At 36.5% G+C, this 20,179-nt stretch overlaps 2 protein-coding genes across 3 annotated transcripts; both read left to right on the top strand.

Annotated features, from left to right (window-relative positions):
• Window positions 1–521: 521 nt before the first annotated feature.
• Window positions 522–9,040, top strand: LOC577941 (ileal sodium/bile acid cotransporter). 2 transcript variants are annotated; one of them, XM_003724034.3, is made up of 3 exons: window positions 522–804; window positions 3,363–3,421; window positions 6,833–9,040. In XM_003724034.3, exon 3 carries the CDS (start codon window positions 6,886–6,888, stop codon window positions 8,299–8,301), a length of 1,416 nt encoding a protein of 471 aa, XP_003724082.2. In that variant the 5' UTR covers window positions 522–804; window positions 3,363–3,421; window positions 6,833–6,885; the 3' UTR covers window positions 8,302–9,040. The 2 variants fall into 2 exon arrangements, with proteins under 2 accessions (XP_003724082.2, XP_011683776.2); XM_011685474.2 differs by lacking the exon at window positions 522–804 and adding an exon at window positions 3,215–3,235.
• Window positions 9,041–11,547: 2,507 nt separating this feature from the next.
• LOC100889699 lies at window positions 11,548–15,533 on the top strand. Its single transcript, XM_003724042.3, has 3 exons — window positions 11,548–11,872; window positions 14,076–14,116; window positions 14,760–15,533. The coding sequence occupies exons 1-3, from the start codon at window positions 11,670–11,672 to the stop codon at window positions 15,194–15,196; spliced, it is 681 nt and encodes a 226-aa protein (XP_003724090.1). The 5' UTR covers window positions 11,548–11,669; the 3' UTR covers window positions 15,197–15,533.
• The last annotated feature ends 4,646 nt before the right edge of the window (window positions 15,534–20,179 follow it).

Genomic DNA, 20,179 nt, shown 5'->3' with positions numbered 1-20,179 from the left:
ATTTGAACTTGCTTTAACATTGTATAGTATAGGTCTATAGTACTTGTATACTAGTGTGGATATCATTTTTTAGGTTTTGCATATTTTAATTTTCCTTCTTTTATTTTTTACGTGTGTATTCGTTTTAGATGTATGATTTTAATTAAAAGAAATAAATAATCAGAGAAAGCGATGTCTATATAGGCTAATTATGTATGTCACATTTAAAACATGGGAAGAAAGAAAAAAGGGGAAGGAGATTGGATCTAAACAAAATAAAGAGACAAGTGAATAATGGAAGATAATGATGATAAGAAGAAAAGGAGGTTAAACTTTTTCTTTACACCGCTTTTATATGTTTAGGTCATTAAATGCAACAAAGCAAAGCAAATATCGAGAGAGAGAGAGAGAGAGAGAGAGAGAGAGAGAGAGAGAGACAGAGAGAGAGGGGGGGGGGATGGGAGTACCTGTGGTATTGAAGTTACTCTTACCTATTATTGTCTTATTACGTAATAATATATTGTCCCCTTGTGGTGTGATGTAAGACTCATGCACTGATCAATGCAAGATGTGCACGATCGGAGTATTACAATGGGCATACATGTACGTTATCTCTTGAAGTCATATTTTACGTTATGTCAGTGTCTGCGTCATATTTAAAGTAAAACATACTAGTCTTATGACGATCATAACAAGATTCATATGTCAACAAGGCTTTATTAACAGCACACCCGCCTTTTGCCTGAAATTACAGTAATGTGCAACGTCAGTGCTTTCGCAGTGGATGCTATTTGCTTGTTGGTTGTTCTTTTTTTAGTCTGTGAGGTAAGTTGGTCATCTTGTTGTTACATTGTTACAAAATGTTGATTATTAGCGTTTTGGGATATTATGCCTTGAGATAATCCCTCTGAATATACACTTTACATGATCGTTTGTATTGATATTGAAGTAGGCCTACATCGAACATTGTCCTGCATAATACTAACAAGAGACCCCCCAAAACAGTCGGAAGTTTTGTTACAAAATGTGAAGTATATCAACACATTTTATACTTGTCTCGCTAGATTTGGTAAGAAATAGGCCTTTAAAAGAAAACCTCATTCGGAAATTTATTATCTAAATTATATTGCAGTGGCGTACTTCTATACATGTTATATATAATATACCCATGCATTCCCAGGCTCACGATCATCTATAGAATCATAATTTTTCAAATTAAAAGTGTTATGTTTAGAATCATTGTGCGCGGCCATTGAACCTAACTTAGAATTATGCAGAGTGCAGTTGTATAGGCACTGCTCATTATTATTATTATTAATAAAATGCATACTCACAATGCAATTGAATGCAAGGGTGTTCTCTACACAGATTGATGCACACATGAAAAATATGCACTTATTGTATAGAAAGTCTGGATTAAACTACCAAAGCAACCACACCTATTTCTGCTGGCTCCATTTTGTGTCTCTACACCGTCTCTATATACTATTTTATTTAGCCTAATAGTTATTAGCATCCAACCCACAACACAACAATAAGCAATGACATTATTATCATATTTGTCATTTCTCGTCAACCGTATCCATTATTTAGATGCAATGTACCTTGAGCTGCATTGCCAAACCTGAACAATAGATTAGGAAAAGAGGTTAGTTACACGTAATTCGGAAGCAAACTCCCGTCAATAATGTGTAGTACCGTAGGTAGAAAAAAAGGGAACAAAATCCAGAAAATACACGTGCACTGTATAAATTTGAACGTAGAAAAACCAATCTACGTCTACTACAAATCAGCTTTGTTATTATGATAAGAGCATCCAGTTCTAATGACTTAATCATTAAGAATGCTTGTATTATTAATGCAAAACATGACTTATGCGAGAGAATGCGAGAATGCACACACGATACAGGTTATCCATGGTTTTCTCCATCACACACACGATGTCTGGAATGATCTCTCATTCATGTTTTTCTTTTACTTTTTGCCCACAATGAATATGTGCAATTCAGTCGATGTTCCATTTTCAATTACTGTCAACTAGATTCAATCAAATCTAATTTAATTTGTATAAACCCCAAACAAATATACTTGTAAATATAGATAGTTGCATATTAATATGTTTTGGTTTTTGAAGAGAAGTTATTGGGTGTCAACTAAAAGAAAGACTACAATAATAACATGTGATAAGCAACCCCCCCCCCCCTCCCCCCGGAAGCTTCATATATTTTGGACAATAACCTCATAATTATTTGGGAAGGGAGGTGACAAAAATAGTGTAAGTACACTCAATTGCCACTCACTCACTTGGAAATAAAAGTAATGAGAAAGTTGATGTCTGGTAATAAGAGAGGTGAGGAGAAGCCGAGCTGTGACTTTCAATTTAAGTGAGTGATAGGGAGAAATAAACTTGAACAAATTCATAGATACCCCTGGATAATAATAAGCGCGTAAAACTACTTGAGTGCTAGAAAATGATGCAAATCCAGAACATTGCCTTAGGAAGGTCTTAACATCTTAGCTTTTAGTACTTACTGTGATCCATAATGGTTCAGTATGAAAACTACTATACGTGAACACACTGGATTACGCTACAGTGTGTGTGTGTGTGTGGGGGGGGGGGCGTCGTCTTTAAAAACGTGTTTTGTGAAGAAAGGGTCTTTTACAATATGTATATATTATTATATTGCGCGATTATTTATGAATAAACCCCTAAACTGGTAACTAATATCAAAAAGTGACTGTTTTTTTGTCGGCAATTATGTCAGAAGGGGATAATTGCCCCTTTACCCCTCTTTCAAAACGCTGGTGCTTGTCATGAAATATAAGACGTGTCATGATGTGAATAAGGCTGGAGCTTTTGCAGCAAAGACTGATATGGGCAAGTCACAAAACATTAAAAATATTATGTCATTTGATTTGATTTCTTTCCTATACTGTGAAGAACCATCTATTAATTTTACTGATTCACTGCCCTAAAAAAGTAAGTAAGAAAGAGAGATAGAAGGAGAGAGAAGGTGAAGGCGGGTGCATAGAGTCATGAATATTCCAAGGTGGCGCATAATAATCTTCCAATTCAACTCATTATAGAGAGCGAGGCAATCAATACCATTCATCGTCTGAAACAGAGGTCAACAGAAAGCGGGAAATTGTATTTCTGTCGGTATAGCGGTGGATGATAATTATCGTATGCGGATATTTTACGCGTTCCGTATACAGTTTGGTGATCGTACTCAGTTGCAGACCGAATGGATATGGGGTATTATGTCGTGCCAAAATGACTCAACCGTATGATTTTTAAGGAATTGTATACAGTGCATTATATTTTACAACTGACTTATGACTGTTGAATCTTGTCATTTTATTGCTATCGTCTCAATCTGCAGGAGAAGCACGATCTAGCCGGTGGCCCTTGTCTGAATTTGATCACTGATTGTTCCGTTTGGTAAGCTGACAGTGTTTATTGTATTATTGTTATGGAAGCATGCCAGATAGAATCGATATCACGTTTTACTTGTCTGATATTTATGCATTGTAACTGTTTCAGATCTAGGAAAGGTACATGGCAAAACATATCCTTTTGGGCGGACGGAGACCACAACATGTCTTTGGATTTAAAATAAAAATCAGCCCAAAAGTTACCTAGATCTATAACATTTTTTTGTTCTCCTTGGTCAAGCGGCACTCCGTCTTCAAATCGATCTGCCTCGAGTACCGGCCTTCGGGGATTTCCCCTACATTACTCTCCACCCAACTCTATACTATTCCAAGATTTAACGAGATGGTCTGTTTTGTCATGGACCCTATACGGTTTTATTACTGCAGCATTGTAATATGGTAATTTTAGGGGAAGTTGTCATGACGTATGTTGCAAAGGAAGAAACACAATGATTGTTACGATTAGGATAATACACTTTGCCTGTATGGTTGATAAAAGACCTCGTAATAGAGCCCCATAATTATCTGAGCAGCATGCACGGATGAGTCAGACATCAAGATCTGATCCTATTTCGCAGTATAACCTCCATGATTAAGGGGTGTCAATGAGAGCGTAAGGGGGAACGTGAGAAAGACGTCTTAGAGGATATGCCTTAAATTCTCCACATCCCTCAGAGGATGGTGCGTCTTAATGGCAAGGAGAAGTTCTCGGGACTTACTCCTAATGTCAGCTAGAATATCAACCATACCACAGAGTTATTAGAGCATGATTGCCGATCGCAGGTTTCCAAAAGTAATGACGGGTGTTGAAAGTGATTGATAGCTGTGGTTGGAACATGATGGTTTATTGATGAGGGAGAAGGCAAAGAAAATGAAATTGCTTTCTGTAAGACGTTAAAAGAAGAATGTTTTCACCTTGATTCATGAATTAACCCACAGTCCTCTGTTCCGAGAGTTTATCTGGGCAACGCTTCACGAGACCGCCATACATAACTACACGTTCACCGATATCACATTAACACGCATGTAATTAACACGTAATTCAATGGGATATCAGTGAACTTGTACTTATGACCATTTCGTGAAACAATTTGATGAATTGATTCATATGTGTATTGGGTGGTATTCTCTTAAGTTAAGCCGGGACTAAGTCCAGACTAAACAAGAATTTTAGTTCGCACTTCTATGGAATGCTAGGTTTCATCTTCCTCCTTCAATATTCATGACAAAGATAATCTACCAAGGACTTTGTTGAAATTTAGTGTATACTCATATTATCTTTTTCTTCCTATTTCAGTGCAAAATTAATTTGTTGGACACTTTTCATTGACGGATTTAAATAATCTGTTCAGGGCAAATTAGTTCACAACAGGCACTCCATAAAAGTGTGAACTAACTAAGCACGCGCTAACTTAGTACGCGCTACCGGAATACCACCCTATATTATTAAACAAACCAGGGAAATATGAGAGAGACTGAAATAACCCTCAAGACCAACAGCCCACAAGACCGACTATAATAACAATGTCAATGATAATGATGATAGGGTTAATATTGATATTAATAGTAGTAATAGCAATACCAATAATGATGATAATGACGACACATTTTTTTACCAACAGAAGTCTCATCAGTCTTTAGCCCTATCTAGCTCTTCTTGATTCCCTTTGATTAGAATCATTACCCCCAACATGCTTTGCAAGTACCTATGGTACACCTGTTCGGAGAGTGGCAGATGAGGATTGGCCGGGGGCGCATATGTTTTTTTACACAACTGTTTAGCCATTTTCGCGAAAAAATTCCAAGAAGTGCTCTGGTGAAAGAGTCTAAGTCGTCAGCGCACTATTATGTGCAAGCACGTACACCCAGGTCAGGGAAGGGAATATGATAGAAAGGGGAAAACAAGGATAGTGGAGAGGATATGGAGAAGGAAAACAAGGAAATACATAAGGAAAGAGAAGAGGATAAGTCAAAGGAAGAACATAGTAATACATAATTGAAGAGCTAAGAGGATCATAGATCTAGACTCAGGAAAAACAGGGAAATACATTCAGGAGAATGGGAATCTATCAGATTAAAACAAAGAAATACGCGACGAATATACATATACAAAAGAGAAGAGGTTAGAATAAAGGAGAACAAAAGAAATACATAACGAAGGAGAACTGGGGGTGATAGATTGAAGGAAAAACAAAGAAATATGGCGAAGGAGAAAAGGGATAGATTGAAAAAGAAAAAAAATACATGACAAAAGAGAAGAGGATAGATTGAAGAAGAACACAGAAATACACAATGAAAGAGAAGAGAGGATAAATTTAACCCGAAACAAATATAATGTAAATAGAATATGTACAGCTCCAGCAATCCATACAGTGAGTAATGCTAGACTCTGTCTCTAGTCGTTTGCACAGTATATTTGACTGCAGTGGCTAAACAGTTGTGTAAAAAAAATATGCGCTGGCCGGGGAGGGAGGGAGGGAGGTGGGGGGGGGGGGGACACGTAAACCTTTAAAACTTACTGGATCAGCCACTGATTCCTTCTTTACAAATCAATGGAAATCAATGACCACTGAGGAATATTCAATGAACGATCATTGATTAGATCTTATATTCTGTAAGAGGGTGTGTTCAACTTTGCAGTGTATACCAGCATCGAATGTTGGATATTCTCGAATGGTATCTATAAACAAAGGACTGTGAATCGATAATTACTTGAAAATACATGTAATCGTGATATGAGATGCTTTATCGTAGAAGACACTTTCAAACTGATATGATACTGCTTTGTAGGTTTTCAAGTTCATGATTTATAAGCTTAGCATATAACCAGAAACTTTTGAAATCTTACGTGAAATCTCAAAATTATAGACAAGCATTGGATGAGAATTTCACACGTCTCTAGCATGGCGTGTTGCCAAAGTATTGTGCTGACTTCATATTGTATGTATTCGTTCTTTAACATGTCCACAAATATCACATACGTAATTAAACAATTTATTGTTTCCACTTCCCTCTCTTTACAGTCCTTGAGAAAAGAAGTGTGTTGTCAAGGAAACATGATGTTATATCCTTTATCCATGTGAACCGGTTTTTGAAAACACTTCAAATGATGAGTGCAAGCGCAAAGATGAGCACTGTAAATTGTTTAGCATTGTTAGTTTGTTAGCTTCATGATTTAGTCGAGGTCGTTATTTACTGCCGAAGGTAAAAATTCAGTTGTTTTCCTTTAGACCAAAGTTAAAAAACTGCTTTCTTAAAATTTTCGGCTTGGCGACAGTTTACCTATTAAGGAAACATTTGAAATTCCAAAAGTCCTCATTGGACAAGTAAAAAAAGGTATATAGTAATAGTAATGTATTCAGAAAATCCATAATTTCTTTCACTGAATGAATTCTTGCATTTTCCCCCTTTAATGCAGGTGGCCCACTAATTGTCCAAAACGTTGTCAAGAGCTGAGATCGTGAAGTTAAGATGGCAGTCAAAAGCTTTGGAAAGCATCCAATAATACTCCTAATCTTGGCGTCATCTTGGACATTCGGAGCCGCCGTTGACGTAAGTGTTGACTTCGGAAATGCTGATTTTGTCATCGTAGAAGCTTTTAATGAAATCGAGCTCAACGTAACGGTCACATGTCTTGCCAGATATGGCGGAGACTTGACATTCGTGTCAGCAGATGAATCAGTGTTTACTGTTCGTGATAACACGAGTATGATTGAGTGCTTTCCAGGAGATAATGTTACAAACGTGACATATTCACTGTACCTTGACGGAGTCGCACTAGGTGTAGCCGATATGCGAACAGTGTTCCAGAATTCCTCAGGCGAATATCTTATCGATACCTACCTGGTGAAAGTTTTAAGGAAGCCGCTGTTTACCCCGACAGCTTTAGCGGCTGTTCTCCTTGTGTGGATATGTGTGTCGTATGTTACGATGGGGAGCAAGATTGAGCCAAAGTTAATGTGGGAGCACATAAAACGACCTCGTGCTGTATTGATTGGTTTGTTATGTCAGTTTCTCATCATGCCTCCGCTGTCTTTTGCTATCGCCAAGGCGTTCCAGTTGGACGACGCAGCTGCCATCGGGCTTATACTCGACGGGACATGCCCAGGTGGATGGTTTAGCAACGTATTCACGCTCCTGCTCGATTGCGACTTCAATCTCAGTCTAACGATGACGTTTAGCTCAACTGTCCTAGCGCTTGGCATGATGCCTTTGAACCTGTTCATCTACACTCGCTTCTTTCTTGACCATAATAAACAGCTTCAGGCACCATACGGTCAGCTCGCCATTCAACTAGCTTTTCTCGTTGTTCCTGTCGTCATTGGGCTCGGGCTCAGCCACAAGTTTCCGAAAGTAAAACGTATTTTTGATAAAATGCTGCGGCCGATGTTGGCCGGATTGGTGGTGGTCGCTCTCGGAGTGGGAATCCCGACGCAATACTACGTCGTCCTGGTTTCCTGGAAGATATGGATTGCCTCTGCTGTCTTTCCGCTAATCGGAGGTATGCTAGGCTTTGGCATCGCTCGCCTGACCTGTGTAGACCTCAAACCTGCTGTCACAATCGCCATTGAAACGGGTGTCCAGAATAGCTTACTGGCCATCACAGTGGTGACTCTGTATTATGATCAACCTGAGATTGATCTCATTGGACGTGTTCCCGCGCTCATCGGACTCCTTGTCGTAATGGAGGGAGGGACACTAGCCATAGTCAAATCCATCAGGGATTTCTACAAGAAAAGGACAGAAGTGCCTCATGTAGAGTTGGATGAAGAGACTGAAGATGTGGACAAGGAAAGAACTGTATCGTCAACCACGGTAGACCCTTATATTTTACAAGAAAGAGGAAACCAACAACTGGACAACTCTCATGATGTGCCAAAGTTATAAATTGTTATTGGATATTTTACAGTTTTATATATATGAAACAATATATATCTGTAATTTTCATTTTGCAGGTAATAAAAATTCCATAGTCGATATGGTTAATGATAAAAACCTTTCAGATGCCTTTGGGACAATCACGGTTGATATGGGTTCATTGTAATAGTTTTGTATTTCGAATTGAGACATTTACAAATAATCAATTTTATGTGTGGGTTAAATAAATTATCTTTAACGCAATAGCATTCCATAGTAAACTTATGATATAATATTTGGCTAAGCATAATAGGCCTAAGTAAAATGTTTCATACTTTATATTGGAATTATTGTTGACTGCATCGTTTACCTCTTTTATATAGCCATTATGAATGACAAAGTTTCAAGATTTAGAATGTATCATAACAAATATTTTGGTTTGTGTGCTGTCATCAATTAAAATTGAGATACTTTTTATACCTTTGTATTTTGTGTTCAGTAATTTATCCAGAAATTAAAGCAAAAATGGAGGCGCAACTCCCTGTAGATGGGAAGACCGAATGTAGGCTGCGGAAATATGACGTATTTAGTATTGAGTTTTCATTTTATTTTCATGTAAACTCACCGGTTTCGTGTTTAGGGGGGGGGGGTGGGTGGGCTTCAGACATGGGGCATAGTCTGCTTCTCACTATGCTTAAATATCATTGGAAGTAATTCCTTTTCGTTTATATATATATATATATATATATAATGGAATCTAAAACTGAACTAAACTGAACTGAAACTGAATCTGTTATGAATAAATTTTTAAAACTGCGATGGATCAACAATTGAATTAATAAATGAAAGCTGCATAACATAAACTGGATTTAATGTGTATATTTTTTCCTTGAATATTTTGATAATAATAATAATCTGTTTTTTTATATAGCGCTCAATACACCGATCCAACGATGGGCCTTAGCGCTTTACAGATATATTATTACCCCGGTCATCGGATTCAGGCTTACCCGCACACAATGTGTGCACATTTTCCACTCCCTGGGGAGCATTCCAGCCAGTCGCCATTGTACAAGCGCACACTTGCTCGTCTTTCATTTCAGATGAATTTGCTCAATAATGCCTGTTGCACACAAAACGTTGTTTTCTGACGTAGGAACGTGTCAAACACAGCCGTCATGCCTAAATTCCCAGCTGCTTCAAGCATGACCACGGTTGCAAAAGTAGTATATTTTAAAGAACAATGCCTCACACAAATAATAGTAGAATTCAAACGCCTTACCCAAATTTGTTGATCTGGGTGTCATTGTACTCGAAAAAAAATGTCCTATTCAATTAAATAGAAATCCATAAAGTTGTTCAAATGATTTCGGGAGTTTGTAGACCCTAATACCAGCTAAATATCTCAAACTATCTTAAATTTGCATACTTAACCATGAACAATAGGTTTGAACTAGTATGCCCTGTGGAGGAAATGTATGAAGGGATACTATAAACACAGTATTTTTGAGAGATAGAATATCAAAACCTAGTGACAGCCAAATTCATGATAATTTGCATGCTTCGCACAATGAACCATGTACAAATTTGATTTTGTGAGATCTGTGGAGAAGACGAAAAACATGCTATTTCAGGAGTCAAAATTTGAATGCGAATGTAATATCGCCAAACTACATACAAATTGCATAAATTGAATAAATGAAAATGATATCAATCTGAGCCATGTCGTAGGGTAAACGGCCGGCTGTAAGATCATCTCTTTTTGTTTTTCAAAATAATAACGACTCAAAAACACAAACAAAATGTACGCGTTGACTCTTTATTTCCCGTGCCAGAAAGAAGTGATACCACGCTGCACATTGAAATGCTTCATCAAATTATTCATTAGGATATTTCCCAAATAACTTGCCCGGCACCAAGTCAAATCATACAGTTTAATTTGTTTTGATATATTAATTCTCCCTCAAGATATTCATATAGACGATACACGAGACAGTGCATTGTTAATCTAGTTATTAACAAACTACAAAGCATCAAAAGTTAGTATTAAATGTAAAAATGAAATTGAATAAGATTTTGAAGAAATGTTGATACAGGACGAGTGACAATATTTTTGTTTAAAAAACGATTGTTTATACTAAGAGTGACTCATATTGATTGGAAATTCCTCGATGCGATTGAAAGCCATAGCCAAAATAAGCTATTTCGAAATCTTGCAATTTCCTGCCACGTCGATCTTGCAATGTCTTGTCATATTGATACTCCGGCAATGAAGCACAGCCATAGGTGTATGGGCATTTTTTTTTGTCGGGAGGGGGGGGGGGGGAAGGCTGTATGACGCCTCTTGCTCGAATATCTACTTCCCAGTTTATAAATTTTGACTCTTCATTACTGTGTGAAACTATATGTTGCCCGACCCCCACTCAGTGTTATTTAGGGTACGCATAACGTTCCTTCCTTTTGAAAACACACCCCCAAGTCCGGTGTGTACAGTCAATAAGGGCCGGATTTTTGTGTACTACGAGCCGGACTTTGGTGCGTGAAAAGTACCCCTTTACCGGACCTTTTGGGAACACGCAGAGTATCCCTCCGTTCACGGAGTGGGGGGGGGGGGGGGATATGTTGCCATCAAAATATACAATATAAGACGTATAAGATATTGAAACTTCAGATAATCCACCACACTGTCCAAAAATATGCCTGTCGCTCGAATATTGGTAAATTAGATTCTGGGATTGGGAGAGTTGCGGCCCCTTAGCTCCTACCCATGCACGCCTAGAATGCTGCTGATGTTCATATATTAACGAAATCAGAGAAAGTTATATCAACAATGATATCGAGTTCGAATTACACCCCTACTTTGATGATGCTTAAGATGATATCTTCATCACTTTAAAAAAAAAAAATGACAGCGGGGTGATTTTTAAAAACTGAACGGTGAACAATAATATTTACTCTAGAAATTATTTCGTTAATACTTCATATTTAAAGCTCATATTCTGCATCTTGTAGGGCTAACATCTTGTTACATTGTATTCCCGTGTTTGTAAATACCCCGATGAAAACAGGAGGTGTCCCCAGTAACCCTTTAATATCAAGAAGGAACTCAGTGAAAAGAAACCATTTTCCTTGTTGATAGGAAGTACATCATTGTATATGAAAGAGAAAGTTATAAAAGCCGATGTCTAGGCCTAAAGGAAATAACGTGACTAGCTACTGTATCTACGATTGGTGTAATCAATACCTAATTGGAAGGGACTACATCATTTACATAAGGAATGAATTTCCCAATTTGTATATAGAATGATTGAGTGAATTGATCAAACGCAACAAGATTGTGGACTTGGACGGACGAACGAGTTGCATAATCTTTCTAGTTTGTTATATCTTCATTGAACATGGGCAATATTACTACGACTACCATGGTCCCCACGGTCTCGTCATCGTCAACACCTATCATCAACATCGGATCTCTATCTTCAAGTTGGTCAGAAGGCCTAAGTGATACACCAATCATTCTTGACTACTCTGACTCTGTTCAGAGTTCTGAAAGTAGCGATCTGGATGAAGGCACACCTACTGCAACGTCCTTAACGAAGGAGTGAGTTTCTTTCTTTCTGTTTGTCTGTTTGATATGAAGCTTCTTGTAAACTTTAAAACATACATCATGTTAATATTTCATCGGGCACAGGTAATGAAGTTATTATACTGTTACTCTTTTTTGTGCCACCTTTACATTTTTTCACTTCTTGATTTTGTGCCATGACTAAAACCCACTGAACACTATACGATCCGACTACGATCCCATTTTTGGAAGAATTTGCCAAAAATCATTTGAAACTAACACTCAAACATGTAAAATCTTAATGACCGAGGATATGAATAGTCATATATGATTGAGAAAATTCAAATTTGAAGGCATTTCATGCTTCCTAGGAAGAAGAAATGCTAAATCGGTTCAGAATCGTTGTGGCGTCAGACCAGCTATAGTACGACTGTCTACGATTTAAAGTCGATTCGTCTCTTATACTGACAAGAACAGTTCAATACATTGAAAATCCGGTTGTTAGGAATTATCATTATTAAAAAGCTATATCAGGAAGAAGATGTTTTTCTAGATTTCCTATTTAATACAATTGCCATTTCTTCGAAAATCGGATCACATGCAGGACGACCGTGTAGTGGGCTTATCCCCATGCTGATGATATACTATACAAGATGATATTCTACTTATATAATATCCACTATAACAGGCAGTCTGGTGTGGTTGATCTCCAACAGCTAACAGAGGAGGAAGAAGAAGAGGGAAAAGAAGAAGAAGAGGAAGAAGAAGAGAAAGAAGAAGAAGAAGAGGAGGAAGAAGAAGATGAAGAAGGAGAAGAAGAAGAAAAAGGGGAAGAAAATGAGAAAAAAGAAGATTGAGAAATAGATTAAAGAAGAAAAACAAAAAACAACAACAACAAAATTACCATCACCACCATTAACAACAAAACTATACAATATGGTATACGGTAAAAATAATAGTGATTTGAAAGGGATTTTGAGAATTTTCTACAAAGTGTCTCCTCTCCTCAAGAGTTGGTAAATTGCATACTTGACATGCATTATGTAACTACGCCCTAAAATAATCTTACATACTCTACGTTTATTATTATTATTATTATTATTTTGTTCTACTGTAAGACTGCTATGAAACGCCGGAGCACATTATTCTAAAATTGGTCGTATATAACCTGCGTATACTGTCACTAAATCCTTCAAACCCTATGGATCACCATTACCGATGATATAAGACAGAAACTTCAGTCTTCAATTATTGTTTAAGATTTTAAAAACAGATATATTTTCGTGTAAAAAAAAAGAGTTAAATGATACACATCTAGATGTACTTCCAAGTTCCAAAAGACTTGAAACACATAATAACCGTTATCTTGAAATAACTATTTTTATAGAGGCAAGTTTCACATAAATATTTGAAAATTATAAGCGGCTTTAGGTAAAGACTAAAACAAAATCGTAACATTTTTGCTTGAAACAATCAAATGAAATTTGGATCGAGATTCATTGCTTTTTTTGCTCAAACATTATATTGAACACGAAAACGCTTTTAATTTTATGTCGTATTATTTTTTGCCACAAGCAATTGCGGTGACAGTATACAGTCACTGTAACATCTTCGTAAATTATAGATAGCGGCACACCTTTATATAGTTGCAGGACCAGATCTTTGAAATAGTAACCATAACTCATCAATCAGGCACACACTTTTTAACATTTTAAATATTAAATTATAAAACTTTCTAGTAAAAAAAAGTGTTCCACATTATACTTATTTATCTTAAAATGTATTTTACCCTGATTGTGTATAATGTCGGAAATGTATTCGGAATTCAGAATTTGTTTATTACACTCATTGCAACATTGTGGGAACACTGTGGTATATTGGTGAAGGTTCTAGACACTCATGCTAGAGGTCAAGGGTTCGATCCTTGCTCGGTGTTTATATATCCTTAGACAAGGTGCTTTTTCCACATTTACCCCTCTCGACCCATGTTTATGAAATGGGCACCTGGCAATGCCGGGGTAATTCAACATTACCCGAAAAATTAAATCACCATCATCATTATTATTAATATCATTAACCACATCGTTAACAAAAAAGAAGCTTGTGGACTGAAGCATTATAGTACATGCGAGCATCGGAAGGGGTTATCTACAGCTCAGTACAACTAGTGCAAAACTAAAAGGGAACTTTGGTAAAATCTTTCCGTTTCCGATAAACTTCTTTTTTTCATTGAATACAGGATGCTGACAAGTTCCTGTCAGGACACTGGTATTTTCCCAGGTAAGCATTTAGACTTTCCTCCTTTTTCTGAGATTATTTTCATGACGATAAAATTGCGGACCCTGACCTAGTGATTGAACTTTGAATAGCTGTATTAGTTTTTGTTCTTATTAATTGCATTTCACTATATTTCTGATAAATATGTTCGAATAATTTCTGAATACATTCTGAATTTCTTCAGGCATTAGTAGTTGGATATAAAACAACCAGTTATATTGCAGTGACGTGTCCAGCTAATGGTGAAGCCGATTTACGCTCCCTTGAAGGCACATGAACAAGTCAATAAAGCTTGAATGGGTCTAGACCACAAGTGTGTTACCCCCCCCCCTCCTTCCCCCCTCCCTTCATCTCAGGACAAGTTAGCCAATGCTTGTCATTTCCTAATGACGCCACTGTTGGAGAGTTTTGAAGAGAATTATTTTTATCAATTCTAAGACTTAATTTATTGTCATGTAATTTTAAGTGGAAACAATTATTATTAGTAAAAGCTAGCCAAATTGTTAATGTGTCGTACAACGTATTCCAGTATAATGTCTGTCGTGGTCGGCTATTAAAGTTAAAACCTGAATTAATTCTATATTAATTATACATGTTACATATATTTTGTGCAGATATTTAATTACTTAATCTTCATATTCTGTAGATTCCAGTCCGCCGCTATTACATGGATTCCCCGGTGGGTTTATCTCCGGCGTAGCATCTCTTACTCTCCTGCTCATCATCGTCGCTCTGGTTGTCTATACCATTCGTAAACGACGTCGACATGACCACGCTTTACCACCTAATGTCAACGTGTCAGCACTAGCAGAAGGGGTGTATCAAGAATATAATGGACAGCCGAAAAAGGTAGAGGGGGTGGCATCAACTAAGGGCGGCGATGGCCAACATTACCAGGAGATTATTACTATTAAACACGATCAGTTCATTGCAAATAAAGGAGCTAACAAGGATAATCTTGTGTCATCAGACAACGAATATGTTTACACTGATGTAGGGTATAAGTCAGATAACGAACCCACTTACTCAAATGTCAAAGTATTTCTAGGGCAATCACCAAACATGCAAAGTACCACGGTGTAAACTTGTGTGATTTCAAATGAGAAGGAAATTACCCCCTCTCCCCTCATAAAGAGGTGTCATGGTCTCCAGGGCGATGACCTTGATGCAGTTTACTGTCAGATGATAGGCTAACGGGGTTCGAATCACTAGCACGCCACCAACGTCCTATCTACAGTCGCCACTCTTTATCCTAAACAATAAAATTGTTTGTGATGAATAAAAGAAAGGTTATTGAATGATTAAGCACTTAGGATAGAAATGTGTTTAAAAATATCAACGTTTAAAAGCAGTATATTATCATACTGGGCTATATAAGCAGAAAGGAATCAGATAAACAGAGATAATTAGAATAAAAGAGAAATATTAAAGAAAGAGGTGGAGAAAGGGGGAGAGGAGATAAAGGAAGGGAGAGAGGGAGGGGTGGATGGGAGAGAGAGAGGGAGAGAGAGAGAGAAGGGTAGGGATCAACAACAAAAAAGAGAAGAGAGACGGGTGATAAATTGAGATGAGTGGTAGTCATATAGCAAAGAAAGGTTATTAACATTATCATCGTCGATAGGTCTCCGATCGAAAGCATGCCAAGCAATGATGAATAAGGTATGGCAAATTACTCTTTCATAGAATGTGTGAAAGTCTCCTAGTGTATGTAAATGACTAAAATAAACTCGAACGACTGAATTTTCCGCAAGTTTTTATCAGATGTTGAGAATGTATGGTCAAAGTGTTCCACGCCGCTTGGTTTATTATAAACCTTGGTTCTCTCATAACCAGGGCATTGATTAGAGGGAGAATGACACACCTCAATCAAATGTCTGTAACTACTAAAAATAGGATAATTATTATTCGAAAGATTTTAAAGCAAAGGGATTGATGAGTACTGCGTCGTGTGTGTAAACCGTCTATTAGTCTCTTTCTTGTTTATGTGTGTTTCTGATAGCATATCACTGTTAGGCATATCACGCAGTGTTTGATGTATAGGAAGAAAAAACAACGAACAACTATCATGATAATATTGATGTATTTGAATGATGGATCATTTATTTATTTGTAACAAAACAAAAATTATTTTCATTATAATAATATTGTAAGAAAACTTTGATAACATTGCATAATGCATATTGCATTGATGAAACAATTTCTTGATCTTTTTCTACAGGACGGCTATTCAATTCAATTCATTTCGAGGTTTTATTTCGAAAAACATGGAATACGATGAAGCACATGCTGCAGCTAAAAAGCTGAAATTTATGTGTGTACAATGATCGAGGATAAATAGAAAAGAATATCCATTCACAAAACATATCTACATTATCGTACATAATATATTATATTCAAATTCTTACATTATAGATCTCATCCACACACGTGAATTTATTTTAATGGCTGTCATGAATAAACGTGTCACTATAACGGAATAGCTACTATTGTACAGCTTCCTATTTTAGTTTGTTTGTGAAATATTAAAACTGAAAAAACAAAACATGTATGCACTCTAAATGGCAATTCGTGTTTACTCATGAGTCAAAGCAAAAAGATGTTGCAAAAGTCGATATACCTGACATAATAATATTGCTGAACGAGTCTTTCTGAAGATGTGCTGTGGACGATGATCGGATACGAATAGATCAAGTATAGTTTTAGGAGTGATGAGTTCTAAGATATATGAGGGAACAAGTTTATAAAAAGCCTTGTATGTAAGCAGGATGATTGGATACGCTGTGGGAAGGGAAGCCAGTGTAGAGAACGAATGAAAGTATCTATTTATCATTTCCTCATGTTATGACAATGTATTTTTCTGCATGGCATATTTTGGCCTGGTGTCATTATTTTTTTGGAAAATAAGACAAAATAAGGAGCAGGGTTAGTGTTGGCATAGTTAGGATTATACTTTTAATTCATAATACTATATTAGAGAAATATTAAGGTCGATATTATATCTATATGCAAATCACTGTTTGACAGGAAGGTTTTGATTGTTTGCATATTTTGATTTGGCCTATATAGTCATGTACCTTACGTTAACCTCTTTAAAATAATTCAAATCAAATCAAATGAAAGGAAATATTACTATAGTCATTTTTTTAAAATTATGAAACAATATATCTGTTATTACTGTAACAGTAAATAATTCAGATACGAAAGGAGGCGAAAACCCGGAAAGCATAGCTTGAGTTGGGAACGCCCATAATAAATTAACACAGTTACCGAAAGAACATTATAGATATTATTATGAAAATTATATTGTATATAACAGATCGTTGATAGGAAAGAAAAAATAGTGAAAGGAAGAGAGGAGAGAATTAAGTATAGGAAGGCATGGTCACTTAAGAGAAAGTTACATCAATTGGGCTGTACATGTGTCTGCGATTACATCATAAAGATAACGAAGTACAATTGTAAAATAGACAGCGGGTACATAATCATTAAAAACAAGTAAAATCATCAAACAGACAACAGCTTTATCAATAAAGTCACTGAAATTTATTCAAATTTAGTAGCAAAACCTTTCCTTTTAAATAATAATAGTGAAATCACAACTAAATAAACCTTTTGAAAAGAAAGTAAACAACATATCACAGTTTCACTCCAAAAGGAGCTAAATCCGTTTCATTCCAAAAGGAGCTAAATCCATGTTTCATTCCAAAAGGACACTTTTTTTTTTTTTTTTGGTCTCGAAATTTGAAAATTTGACATTTTACTCCCTTGGGGGGGGGGGGGGGGGGGTAAGGTCAGCTTTTTAGGTCATCCATGGGGAAAAAATTCCAAAGGGGGGGGGGTTAGGGGGTTAAGGGGGGGTTTACACACAAAAAAAATACCAAGGGAGGGGGGTTTAACCCCCCCCCCCAAACCCCCACCCCCCCCCCCCCCTGTGTACGCGCCTGATTGTAACTACAAAAAAAATCATACTTCCTGGTGAAATTTTAGAATGTGATATAGTGCATTTTGTCCCCATGTAGGAAGCCATTATTTTAAGACAAAAAACTCAGTTTTGATAAAATATGGATTTAGCTCCTTTTGGAATCAAGCTCTTCATATATGAAACTAAATCTGTAAACTTAGATCGCGTGACATAAAACTATCTGACTTATGATTGGTGCATTATTACCTGATCAAACTTATCAAATCGAGCCGTGCCTCGGCCAGTGAGTTGATGCTTTGAGAAGCCATATTAATAGTGATCATGGAAGGCAGTGGGTCGATTCCAGAAGGCTTGGATACCAGCGTTTCAACACATGTCATCATTCTGCATGATGATGAGGAACTTTATTTTGATAATAATGACACTTTGCATGATGGTACAATGGATACAAATTCCCAGCTGAATGAGTAAGTTTAAGACATCAAGAGCTCGGAAAAATATTAGTTTTAATTTATAATGTAACTTAAAGAAATAGCTTGGGGATACGTTAAAATGATTTTAATCCACAGAAAAAAATTGTGGTATATTTAAGTTCGGACTGTTAAAGGGAAATCCAACCTTATTAGCAAACTGAACTATTGGAAAGTAGTAAAACCAGAGAAGAACATTGATGAAAGCTTGAACGACACTGGACAAATGATAAGAAAGTTATGAGTTTTTTTTAAAAATTGTAATTCATATGCGGTAGGGGAATTTCAAATTGGGTGATGCCATTATTACGTTAAGTGGCGGACAACTTTACCATTCGTTCCGAGACACAAAATGACTAAAAGGCTACCCTTTTTCTTCAAAATGTATAACCCAGGAGGGCCTTTTCTTTTAGGAGAACCTGTAATGATATGCTCTCCTGTTATGTTGAGTAGTGCCCGAAGGAAGAAAGCGCTTACTATAGGACAAAAACAGGAAATAATGATATTTGTGCACAGAGCAGTCCTTGAGATTCGCATAGATATAGTGATCTCATATTCTAAACAAACACTTGAACTTTGAACTTTTATAATTGGTCGGATATATATCAAACTTTCCCCATTTGCGTGCTCCTAGTTTTGCTTTTATTTAAATCAACTCTTTACGAAGGTGCATGGATTGCCCTTAAAACATCCCACGATGATTCAAGTATTGTATATGAGTTTTAAACTACGAGTGCTAAACACGAGCGAGTTTTTGAAGCATTCGTGGGTGATAGTTTATACGAAACGATGGTTATTCTAGAATTATTTTGAAATTGAGTTAGATCAGGCACTCCTAAAGGGGACCAGAGTTATAGATGAATCAATTCAATTCAATTCAATTTTATTTCACATTTCTTTAAAAACACATCAGAAGATAAACAAACAAATCGGGATGAATTAAACAATATCAATATAAAAACATTCATTGACATGGTACTATGAAAGAAGGTTGAAGGATGGTAGATGCGAGGGATCAACAAAGACTATTGGCCTGTAAAGTTTGATCCCCTATATCACCACCCTTCAAGAGAAATACGTTAAAAAACCCAAAACAATCAAACAAACAGATAATTTAACATAGCATAATCACATAAAACACAACATAACTATTTACATAAATCACATAAAAGGCAATTAGATCAAATAAAACTAATCACTGTTAAAGAGATATAAGATTTATATCTTTCCTGAATGCAAGAACAGTTGAATATACATCTGACAAGCCTTCCAAAATTATGGGCCTTTAAAACTTACCGTGGTTCTTGAAAAGTTAAAATCATAAAAGGTACATACATTTTATTGGAATATCTTGTTTTATAACTTATTGATGTTGCTATTATATTCAAAATAATCAAGACTGAAAGAAACGTCGGCATAACAATGACAACAAATATTTTGGAAACGCCTTTGAATAATATTGATCAGATTATTTGTATAGGGTGTAACAAAATGAGGGGACCATGTTGGGTTTTTGCATGCTAAACCATGGTTAAACCAATGAATGTCAATAAATTGCTATGAAATCTTTTTTTCCTCCCAAAATATAATAGGCTCGGTGATTCATCCACAGACTCGTGCGTTTCTCAAGGTAAGCATTAGACGCGTCTGATTTGTCTTTTGATAATTCTCGTT

This window comes from Strongylocentrotus purpuratus, unplaced genomic scaffold (genome assembly GCF_000002235.5).
Source record: "Strongylocentrotus purpuratus isolate Spur 01 unplaced genomic scaffold, Spur_5.0 spur5_scaffold_6, whole genome shotgun sequence".
NCBI classification, from domain to species: domain Eukaryota; kingdom Metazoa; phylum Echinodermata; class Echinoidea; order Camarodonta; family Strongylocentrotidae; genus Strongylocentrotus; species Strongylocentrotus purpuratus.
This window is presented reverse-complemented; position numbering and strand designations above follow the sequence as displayed.

Coding starts and splice junctions, on each gene's coding strand:
- LOC577941 (XM_003724034.3), top strand. CDS start 6,886: ATGGCAGTCAAAAGCTTTGGAAAGCATCCAATAATACTCCTAATCTTG.
- LOC100889699 (XM_003724042.3), top strand. CDS start 11,670: ATGGGCAATATTACTACGACTACCATGGTCCCCACGGTCTCGTCATCG. Junction 11,873..14,075: donor GCAACGTCCTTAACGAAGGA/GTGAGTTTCTTT, acceptor CATTGAATACAG/GATGCTGACAAGTTCCTGTC. Junction 14,117..14,759: donor GGACACTGGTATTTTCCCAG/GTAAGCATTTAG, acceptor CATATTCTGTAG/ATTCCAGTCCGCCGCTATTA.